General features: G+C 41.9%; 1 protein-coding gene across 7 annotated transcripts in view; it reads left to right on the forward strand.

The window, feature by feature from the left end:
* myo18ab (myosin XVIIIA b) overlaps positions 1-12296 on the forward strand; it is a 144760-nt gene that overhangs the window by 95029 nt on the left and 37435 nt on the right. For all 7 annotated transcript variants that reach the window (XM_061681855.1, XM_061681854.1, XM_061681858.1 and 4 more), the window contains 2 exons: positions 516-670; positions 852-975. In XM_061681855.1, coding sequence (XP_061537839.1) covers positions 516-670; positions 852-975 — 279 coding nt within the window. The remainder of the gene's footprint in view (positions 1-515; positions 671-851; positions 976-12296) is intronic.

The following is a 12296-nucleotide window of genomic DNA, read 5'->3' on the forward strand; positions in this document are numbered from 1 at the left end:
TTGTACCAGAAATCCCAAAGTCACATTCACTTGTAAGGAAATTAGTTGGGATGGCCAACTCAAGAACCACCAATGCACACGTCCGGTTCACTGTCAGTAAAAAAAAAAAAAAAAAGATGACAATGACTAAAAAGCTGTAATTCCTGCTGACCTTCAAACTTCACAGGAATCTGCTTGAAGGAGTAGAGCGAGGACATTGAACAGAACCGTTAAACATTATGGTGTCACCATGCGGCTGTTTTGCTGTGAGTTTTACTGCTGCATTGCTACATTGCACAAAGAGGATACAAAGGATGACCATTCTATTTTTTCTAGCAAAACCTCAAAACCTTATATGCAACGTAATGATCATCATCATTAAACTGTGACCCACAATCAAGGGTTGATGTAGACTGGATAAGGCAGGATAACATTTGGTCATTTTTCCAAATCTATCAAAAAGAGTGGTCTAATATGAGAATATAGAATTACGCCAGAGATACACCCCAGTTTTTTCTTTAATTGGGTTTGTGCAGATCAGCGACTTGCAGGCCGATCATGAAGAATCGCAACGAAATATCCAGCAGCTAAAGAAGAAAGCACAGAGACTCACGGCCGAACTACAGGACACCAAACTTCACCTGGAGGGCCAACAGAGCCGCAATCATGATCTAGAGAAGAAGCAGAGAAGGTTAGTGTTCACCAAAGCACACAAAAAAAAGTCACTCGCAGACACTGTCAACGAGATGAGTTTGAACCTAATCTCAGTCTCTTTCTTTTGCCACATACTGTAAATATCAGAAGAGCGGCAAAGTGCTCTATTTCTTTCTCTTTTAATGTTATAAATCTGCGTTGTTTGTGTTTCTGTGCAGGTTCGACAGTGAGCTCAGTGCAGCCCAAGACGAGGTGCAGAGGGAAAAGACCTTGAGAGAGAAACTGGCTCGAGAGAAAGACATGCTGACTGGAGAGGCCTTCAGTCTCAGACAACAGGTTGAGGTACTAAAAATACAGTATATAGTTGCTCGATTTGCACATCTTCTTTGTCCTATGTTTAATATGAGATCAGTATATTTACATACTCTCGCCAAAGGCTTTGGCAGAATTGTTGATTCAGATTAAACCCCCTACAAAAGTATTTAAACAGCGAGGAAAATTCCTTTATTTTAGCTGAAGATTGAAAACGTGGGTAGGTGTTGGATTTATCTCACCAAACATTATAATGAATAAACACAAAAGGAATGAAGACGTTGGTCATTTTACTCATGAGGAGGGCGCATGGGAGATTGTTCAGGTTACAGCCTCTCAACACGCTCTAAACAATCTCTCCCGTCGCTCCTGCATTTATTTGAAAATAGGGAGGTTTCTAAGTTTACAAGACATAACGTACTAAGCTACAAGACACAACACACTAAGGGTAGGGTTTCAAGGTGAAAACATGGCACCTGCCACGTCCCGGCCACGTCCTTCTCTCAGATGATTCCTGCTGAGTCATCTTCTTGAAGGCGAGACATCTTTCTTTCTAAACATTGTCCATAATACTAATGCAAGCTAAGCAAATAAATGATAACTTCTACAATATATCTAACATTTCCCTCCTGTTTATCATGTATTTGCACAAATTCTCATATCATCTTACAGTCACTTCATTTCGATTTTTTAACTGTAGAATAATTTTTATGAAACAAATACATTTATACTCAGAGTAAATTTGTCATACATGAATTTTGTAGTTTAAACATCGTAATCATCTGAATCAGGAAACAAATCAGTTAAAGCAAAATCATCATCATCATCATCATTATCTTTATCATCAAACAGTAATGGATACATCATCTCCATACGGTTCTCCATGGTGTTATGGCTGTGGTGATTAATTTACTGATTAAAGCCCGAATGCATGGGATACAACAACATCCACAAAATGTCAGAATGGCTGCAAAAACAGCAATTGATATCAATATTGGTGAAATTAGGGTTTTATATTTACCAAAAACGTCCATCCAGCTGTCCCACAAGGAGTGTTGATTGAGGGTCCGTAGACCATCGATGGCTCTGGTCAAGCTGCCATCTGAAGCAGTATTGTTTGTTCTCCAAACATACCGCAAACACCTCCCTCTCTTGCGAGGAGTGTGTCGACAGCTATGCGCTTTTGGAACGTCCTTGAAGAGGTAGCTTTGAGCTGCTCATGCACAGCTTCCAACCCACTCTGAGTCCAATTTCCTAATCTCTGTACATTGAAGTGGATATAGTTTATCCCATCAACATTTTTATTAATCGTACACCACCAGCATATGAAGTCCTCCTGCAACTTGGTCAGCTAATTTGTATTGATTAGGAACTCCATGAGGAACACCTATGGCGTTGATGTATATTTTATGTTGGATAATTTTGCCTCTGCCAGGATAAATCTATTTTTTGTCTATGTTCTAGATTGGACAAAAACATTGGTGCCCTTTCCATTAAATCTTGAACAGGCATAGGGTATACTGACACATGCAATATCAAAGTGATAATAGTTCACAATCCAGATCTTTAGGTAATCTATCAAACAGTCTATCATCTCCGGACCACCACCAGCTGCTGCTCCGTGATACTGGCATAAATTTTGGTCCGACTTTTAAGGTTACTTTACACCGTGTGTCGTTAAGTGGTCCTATTTTTTATTTATTTTTTTCCTTTACTAATCATGTTTATACAAGTGAAATTATTCGGTGCTACTAGAATAGAATTTTGTCCCGAAACTCCTGTGACTACAAGGAACCAATCATAAGTAGTTATGTTATTAACCATTAAAATGTGTTCACTTTTCTTTGAAGTTTTTTAATGGCATTTCTGGTTCAACACGGTTGCCATAACACAATGCTACTCGGAAGTGGGGATCTTTTCCGCCAGAATATGCCCACAAACTCATCATCAAACACACTGGGTGACTTGATTTGTATTTCAATATTAAACTATGGGCCATTTTGCTTATGTTAAACTTCTTTCTATATTCTTTTGCTATTTTTTTGTGACCAACTGGACCAATCATAACCTGTTTCACCAATCCTCAATTCTGCCCATTCTCTTGAGCATCATTGGTGAGAGCCGCATATGGAATTATGATTAAAGTATCTTGATTTTGGGAGGCACAAAATATTAAACTGTTTTGCCGCATTTGGAGGTCATGCCCACAGTTCTGATCATCAACTGTACTCCTTTTGGTACGAGTTAATGCTTCCAAATTTTTTATTATTGGGTTGGTCATATTGGTCCAGTTGGTAGGTGATTTCCTATCTAAAAAATGTGTTGTATCATTTAGGGTGGGACGTCCCATGTACCACAAAACAAAATCAACACTATAGTAACCAAAGTTGCTACGTAACAACTCATCGAATCTCGTAACCAACGTGGGTGTGCCATTCTGCTGAGTTCTCACTAAACGGGTTGGTGTCTTTTTTCTTCACTGACCAGCAAGCGTTTTCAGAATCTACACATCTGCTCCCGCTCCGTTATCAGACTTTTGCTCACCTTCCCTATTTGAGTACTCAGCTGAAATGACTCTTTTACAGTGTGTTAAATGAACCCACGTGTTTCTTTCTGCTATTTTTTATTGTCCCATTCATTCTTTCCACTCGACCTACACTCTGAGGGTGGTGGTAAGCACAATGGTTTTTCAAATTGATGTGGAACATGGTTCCTATTTTATTGATTATTTGATTTACAAAATGAGTCCCATTATCACTGTAAATGGTTTCAGGTATGCCATATTTTGGAATGATGTCTTTACATAGTGCTTTTGCCACCATCAGAGCATCAGGTGATTTTGTTGAGAATAATTCGATCCATTTAGAAAATGCATCTATGATAACCAAACAATACTTTTTTCCTTCACTTTGGTTTAATTCAATATTCCTCTCCTGGGCCTCAAATTGCCTTGTGGATTATACCTAGCACAAATCATACATGCTCTACAAATTATTATTATTATTATTATTATTATTTTAATAGGAATTAAAACCATAAGTTGTATAATATTGATTTATCTGTCTTACCATCCCTCCTGTTGAGACATGTGACACAGCATGTCTCAATATAGCAGCCCATTTGAATAGTTATTTATTTTATTTTTTTTTCTCTTTGCTAATGTAAATTTCATTTTGTAGTTTTGCACTTTGAATTGCGTTCTTGTTGTGGAACCCTCTTACTGGCTATCAGTATAGATTGTACCATCTTTATTTATTTTTAGTTTGCATGCCTCGGTTAATGCTACTAATTCAGCAGTTTGTTCGTCCAATTCCTGACAATCATGCTGCGTGCCTTCATCAGGTAAGGGTGTTAGCGTGGCTGGATTTAAGGTTGTGCATCGCTCAACAGTCAAATGTGGTTGTGACAGCAAGATGGCCATGCAAGATAAATATCTTGCAGGTGATAAAAACGCCATATTGGTTTGCAATAGGAGAGCAGACACTGTATGTGGCACTTTAAGAGTTAATGGATGAAATAACACAATTGTGGAGCTGCTCTCTATTGCCATTGAAGCTGCCACAACTGCTCTGACACAATGCAGTAATGCACACATCACGTTGTCTAGTCTAGTTGAAAAATAAGCTATTGGTCTCAGTTTATCACCATATTGTTGTGTAAGTACGGAGGTCATGTAATAGTGTTTACAATCTACCATCTGAATGAATGGTTTATCATAATCCGGAAGGGCCAGCGCAGTACTGGACACCAAATGTTGTTTAATGTCACAGAAGGCCTTTTCTGCCTCTGTATTCCATTGAACAGGTGATGTCATTTTAAGGTCTGCTTCATACATCAATTTTGACAATGGTGCAATAATTTCTGCATAGTTTGGAATCCATGCTCTACAATAATTTGTCAGGCCTAAAAATGACATCATATGTTTCTTTGTTTGCGGTTTAGGGTTTTTTAAAACTGGAGCTTTTCTGACTTCTAATATAGTCCTTCCTCCTACACTTAGATTATGTACCAGATATTTGACTTGTTTTTTTACACCATTGCAATTTATTCTTGTTAACTTTATGTCCCTCCTCTGCTAGATGACACAGTAAGGCTAATGAATCTTTGCATGTCACGCCCTCCTGGGGGAGTGAATTTAGACATGCTTGTTATTATTACTTGTGAATAAATGGTTGGACTTTCACAGTAACCTTGTGGTAATCTAGTAAAAATATATTTTCTCCCTCAAATTTAAATGCAAACCAAATTTGACTGTTCTTTTCTATTGGTATAGAAACGAAAGCATTGCTTATGTCAATATTTCTTCATCAATTTCAGTGAGGATCATTTGGTCCAATCATACAGGATGCATGTGTCTCCCTTCATCACCCTGCATTGTCCAAAATATTGCCTTCCTGATTAGACCAGTTGATGCACTGTATTCGAGGTCGTTTTCTATTTGTTGCCAATCATCTGCCTCTTGTCCTTGTTTTACTAATGTTCCCACACATTTCCACTGTGACTCATAATCTTTGCACATTGAAATATGTGGGACACTTGTATTTTTATACAGTTCCTTTAATTTGTCTGATAAAATAATTCCTGCCGCGACTTTTGCTTTATTGTCTGAGTACAGATAATCCACAGTAATGTTATCATGTGTCGCATGTCGTAACTTGTTTTCATATACTGAGTCTGGACCCGATGTGTTTTTGTACCACAGTGTTATATGCAGCTCATCACTGTTTTTTTTTTATCTTCTATTTGTGTGATAAGCTGCAAGGCTGCAGACATCAGAGTCTCTCCCATGTTTAACGGTGGTTTGTCAGGGATATCGATTGTGTAATAGAATGTATTCTGTCTGCTTTCCAGTGTCATATAGAGATCTTCTCTTTTTAATTCATGTTTTCGTTTCACTAAAATATTTCCATTTGATGATGGAATGAGTACAAGTCCTAGTTGGAATAAGCCATCTCTTCCCAACAAATTCACAGGGCACTCCGGGACTTTGAAAATTGGCATTTTACAAGTTCTCCCCTGAGGGCGAACTCTCTCTAATCCACACAGGCTCAAGTTCAAGTTCCATGGCAAAAGTAATTTGCGTATTTGCAGATTTAACTATTGCCTTATGTCCCGATAGTTTGGAACCTGGGATCTTTTCCTACATGCTTTTGTATCGCAAGGAAATTTCATTTCTTTCCCATTTATTGACAAGGTTATTTCAGGTTTTTTTTTTTTTTTTTTTTTTTTTTTTTTTTTGTGTCCAAACTCAGAATGTCCTGTAAATTGAAATCCACTTCCTCATTCTCTGTAATAATTAAACAAGAGGATTTGTTGAGTTGGGAATCAGGTTGGCTTAGTCATGCGGTTGTTTGTCCATATTCTCTGTTATTTTTCTTAGGGCAGTTACGTGCGATGTGGCCTTTATCTCCACAGCACCAACAGATGGTATTATCATAACATTTTCGACCTTATCTTACTCTGCTGCGTCCTCTAAAATTATCTCCCTCTTTGCCTCAATAGTATTTCTTTTTCTCCTATCCTTTTTCTCTTTTAGACGCCATGTTTAGCCAAAAAGTAAGTCATCAAATCCATCTTTTTCCATTTGTGATATATTATTTTTTGTGTCGACCCTCTATTTTGTTTCGAAGTTGAACTAATTTTTGCGAATTTAGCTAGCCAGCGAAACCGTATTTGGTTCTCCGCGTGTTTAAATGTTTTATTTTGGAAGGGTTTTGAAGTTGTACACATTGCCAGTCTTTACACGTCAGGCTTTCTGTTGGATTCATTTTATTGTTATTGTTTCCCATTTTTGTGAATTTGGAAGTCAGTTTATTCGCACCTAGAGTGACCTAATACTGACTTTATTCAAACAATGACTGGGTGACAATGAATGTCTGAGTTATGGTAAACCTCAACCTTCTACCCCAAATGGGGCGGAGGATTCTTGCCTCTGCTTCCAAACTCAGTTGTCACTTACAATCCAGTCTCTTACATCCATACTTTTACACACACACACACGAAATTAGTAACGTTTTAACAAACACACGAAAACATGGAAACACGGAAACACAAAGGTACGGAATTTTAAGTACGTCTAGGACTCCGCCGTCCTTTATTTTTTGAATTTTTTTTTTATTTTAACACGGAATTTTAGCACGTAAAGGACTCCGCCGTCCATGCGGAATTTGTCGGACTCCGCCGTCCATCAGTTACTTGCCAGTGACTAGTATTACACAAGGTTTATTTCGCCGCAGACTTCTTTGTCGCGCGATACATTCATTCAAAAAAATTTTAAAAAATTTAACTCACCAGTCGTCTTCAATCCTGTGGATTGTCGTCAACCTTCAGATCCCAGTTGAGGAGTACGAAGACCAGTCCCGGAAAGGGTCTCAATTGCCGTGGCCACGGTCTCTTAACTGGGTGTCGGCTCCACAACTGGAATCGGGTGTGTTGACATCCGGCTCGAAGGACCAATTTAATGTTGGATTTATCTCACCAAACATTATAATGAATAAACACAAAAGGAATGAAGACGTTGGTCATTTTACTCATGAGGAGGGCGCATGGGAGATTGTTCAGGTTACAGCCTCTCAACACGCTCTAAACAATCTCTCCCGTCGCTCCTGCATTTATTTGAAAATAGGGAGGTTTCTAAGTTTACAAAACATAACGTACTAAGCTACAAGACACAACACACTAAGGGTAGGGTTTCAAGGTGAAAACATGGCACCTGCCACGTCCCGGCCACGTCCTTCTCTCAGATGATTCCTGCTGAGTCATCTTCTTGAAGGCGAGACATCTTTCTTTCTAAACATTGTCCATAATACTAATGCAAGCTAAGCAAATAAATGATAACTTCTACAATATATCTAACAGTAGGATATCAGTATATGAATATGAGACAGTCGATCATAATTTCAGTATTTTTTTCCCATCTGGATCTGATACAGTACATAATTTATAAGACAGCGTTATTTGTAACCAACACCCAAATTTTTAGGTAAATGAAAGTATTAGACAAACCGATTAACGTGAATACAACTTAATAGCTTTTGCTTGCAACAACTCCATCAAGGCCGTGTCTAATAGACCTCACAAAACTGTGCATTCTTCTGCGATTCTACAATGGTTGATTCAGTTTCCTCTCAGCTTAACAATCAATTGTTTTTCACGCCTCGACAGCTCTCTAGTTTTCATGTTGTTTACACCTGTAACTAACTGTAAATGTAAACAGCGCAGGTAAAACCCAACGCATATGAAACCGAGAGTAGACATTCAACATAGAGTGTCCCGAGTCGAGATCAGCAGCGCCCCATCCCCACTATACACAGTGTTGGTGGCGCACTGCTTCCCCCTCCTGAGACGCCGGATGGTGGACCAGAATTTCCTCGATGCCGTCCGGAAGTCTTTCTCCATGGCCTCACCGAACTCCTCCCATGCCCGGGTTTTTGCTTCAGCGACCACCAAAGCTGCATTCTGCTTGGCCAGCCGATACCCATCAGCTGCCTCAGGAGTCCCACAGGCCAAAAAGGCCCGATAGGACTCCTCCTTCAACTCGACGGCATCCCTCACCGTTGGTGTCCACCAACGTGTTCGGGGATGGGCACCACGACAGCCACCGACCACCTTACGGCCACAGCTCCGGTCAGCCGGCTCACCAATGGAGGTGCGGAACATGGTCCGCTCGGACTCGATGTCCCCCGGAACATGAGCAAAGTTCTGTCGGAGGTGGGAGTTGAAACTCCTTCTGACAGGGGATTCTGCCAGACGTTCCTAGCGGACCCTCACGATATGTTTGGGCCTGCCAGGTAGGACCGCCGTCTTCCTCCACCATCGGAGTCCCTCTCTTCACCCAAGTGACCAAGGCATGCGGCCGCAAGTCCGATGACACGACCACAAAGTCGATCATCGAACTGCGACCTAGGTTGTCCTGGTGCCAAGTGCACGTGTGGACACCCTTATGCTTGAACATGGTGTTCGTTATGGACAATCCGTGATGAGCAGAGAAGTCCAATAACAGAACACCGCTCGGGTTCTGATCGGGGGTGGGTGGGGGGGGGGGGGGGGGGGGGGTGGCGGGGCGTTCCTCTCAATCACGCCCTGTCATTCCCCACGTGAGCATTGAAGTCCCCCAGCAGAACGATGGAGTCCCCAGCGGGAGCGCTCTCCAGCACCCCTTCCAAGGGCTCCAAAAAGTGTGGGTACTCTGAACTGCTGTTTGGTGCATAGGCACAAACAACAGTCAGAAGCCCTCCCCCCCACCCGAAGGCAGAGGGAGGCTACCCTCTCGTTCACCGGGGTGAACCCTAACGTACAGGCGCCGAGCCGGGGGGCAATAAGTATACACACACCTGCTCGGCGCCTCTTACCGTGGGCAACTCCAGAGTGGATGCATTACTTCCGGTTTAGTGTAATTTTAAGTTTCAGTGTTATAAATCAAGCTATTTTTTTCTCGTAAAGGGACACCACGTCACCTTTTGTATGTATAAAATTTAGGGAAAGGGACGAGAAACCTTTCGAGACCTTTCTGTCTCGTAATTTGAAGGTCGCTACATGAATTACGTAAGAGTTCTTGATAACCATAAGTTTTTATCGAAACCAAACACACACAACTGATGCAGGTCGTGAATTTTTATAGAAAATTTAATGAGATCTAACATGGGAATCTACAAGGGAAACAATGCAGGAAACAAAACAAAGTACAGATGAACATTGTCAAAGGAGACTGACTTGTAATGTGAGGGTGGAATGAGCATGTAGTGACAATGCATATGGTTGGGGGTTCCTGTTCGCGTTAATTTAAACCCAAATATGCACTAATTTGAACTTTCAGTAGACCGCAAATTGGATTTACGTGTGTTGAACACGATTGAGACAGGCTGGTCGAGCTTCCGAATATTTGGTCGGTCCAGTCTGCACGGGAGAACAGGTAGATTTGGCGGAAAGGAGGAAGAAAAAAACAAGACCAGGAAAACCAAACGTTCCCAGACAGGACGGCCGGAGCCCGGGTGTCGCTACTCGCCAGACGTTCGGAGCGGACGTGTGCTGCCCGCTTCTGTCCCCACGGAGCTTGCCCAAGCGCCCAAAAAGGGTAGCTCGAAGCGTTGGCAGGATGCCCTGCGGTGGGGAAAGGTCCGATGTGCCCTCGTCACCTCGTGGTGCGAGGTGGGGCGTCCTGGCTGGGCCAATCTTCGGCAAGTTGGTCGAACGAGAGAGCGTAGAGCCCGCAACAAAGGGGGCTCCGGCCTTTATGGCCAGCCGCCAAGGGGCTGGTCCCCCCCCACCCTCCCCCACCTCCGGGACCAAAAGGGAAGATGGACCGCCTCTGAATGTTACTTTTCCATTTTAGGATTATTTTGTGGTTTAAACCCAATGGAATAAAATATTGAGTATTGGATTTAAGATAACGTGACCATTGTCCATCTTTGCATGCGCACATCTTTGCACGCGCACATTCATTTTAATCCCTGTAACGAATGTTTCAATTGTATGTGGTTGTTGAGAACACTGTAATATTTGTGTTGTGTGGGGGGGAAACATTTCGTCCGGATCAGTTGACAAACAGATTTGATATCAGACATTCAAATTTGTTGACATACAATCACTAGTAGCACCATTCCAATGGTAACACTGGTGGCATTCATGTAAACGTCTTACAATATTAAATAACATTCAAGTCCATTGAAGATTGTGATTAGTTGCAGTGGCTTTCCACTACCCGTGGGTGTCGCGAGTGCTCCATCCATTGTCAGCCTCGTCAGGCTGGCTGGGGGTGGACGTGAATTCATTTAGCATCTGGGTACGAAACCAGTTGTCTGTGTCTCAGCTTTGATGCTACTGGCTTGCAATTCATTTAGCGTCTGTGTGCAAAGTGAAATTTGGCATCCCCGTGATCGTCTGCCTCGGCGGGGGAGCAGAGACAGCGGTGCGGCTCGGTCTGGAGTTTGGGGTCACTGTGCCATCGGGCGAGAGCATGTCCGTTACAGGGCTCTATACTAACTTTTCCATTGGTAGCACTGGACCATTCCATTGGTATACCGTAGCTTTGTATATAATAAAGATTGACAGTGACTCGTTTTATCTGCACAATATTTTTATGTAAATATGAAGTTTGTCTGCAACAAACAGTGACTGAATACACAGGTAATTTCTTTTATATAATTTTAAAAGACATAATGGAAACATATGCATGTTCAGATAAAAGCAAAGCACAACAAAATACATACATGTGTTTACATGTATTCTATGTATTCTGTTTTTTTTTTTTTTTTTTTTCCTTTTCATTAATGCTTTACTTAAATTCCCGAAACAGCAGCGTAACTTTAACTGAATATAAACATACATGGGGGGTTTGGATTAAGAGAAACCAAACAAAGAGTGTGATTTGAAGATCAGATTCAGAATAATCTTCAATCTTCAATAATCAACGTCTTTGATGAGGCTGATGACTGTGGTGTCTTCTGCAAACTTCAAGAATTTGAAAGCAGCTGTAAATCCACTGGCAGGCGAGACGCTGTGCTGGAGAAGCTTAAAGGAGCTTAAAGGAGTGGAGTTCGGTTATGATGGTGTTGAACGCAGAGCTGAAGTCCACGAACAGGATCCTCGCGTAGTCTCCCGTGCCGTCGAGGTGTTCTAGGATGAAGTGCAGTCCCATGTTGACTGTGTCATCCACAGACCTGTTAGCTCGGTAGGCAAACTGCAGGGGGTCCAGCAGGGGTCCTGTGATGCTCTTAAGGTGGTCGAGCACGAGTTGTTCAAAGGATTTCATGACCACCGATGTCAGGGCGACAGGCCTGCAGGTTTCTTGGGGACCATTTGAAACAGGACGGTACTGCACGCAGTTCCAGAGCTCTATTGATGATCTCTGTGAAGACTGGAGCGAGGTGATCCACGCAGAATTTATGGCAGGATGGGGACTCTAGGTCTGGGCCCACCGCTTTGTTGATGTTTTGTTGTTTGAATATACGTCTCCCATCCTGTTTGTGGATGGTCAATGCAGAAGGGGGAGTCAGAGGTGTGATGGTGGTTGATGCTGCAGCTGGGTGGGTGTGGGGTGTTAAAGTGTCCCTTTCAAATCTCAACTAGTCCTTTATTGTTCTCTGCTTGGAGGCATGGCCGTTGGTAGTTGTTTTGCGATTGTAATTATACTTAGAGTTGTTAGCAGTAAACTGTTTTTCCAGCTTTTCTGTATAATTTCTCTTTGCTATGCTAATTTCCTTTGCCAGCTGGTTTCTAGCTCGATTGTACAGGGCGCCAATCCCCCCTTCGATAGGCATCCACTTTTAGCCTGGCGAAGTTGCTGAAGTTTGGCAATGAACCGCGGCTTGTTGTTATTGAACGTTCGAAATGTCTTTGTTGGTACACACACA

Source organism: Phycodurus eques, chromosome 7, assembly GCF_024500275.1.
Source record: "Phycodurus eques isolate BA_2022a chromosome 7, UOR_Pequ_1.1, whole genome shotgun sequence".
NCBI lineage: Eukaryota > Metazoa > Chordata > Actinopteri > Syngnathiformes > Syngnathidae > Phycodurus > Phycodurus eques.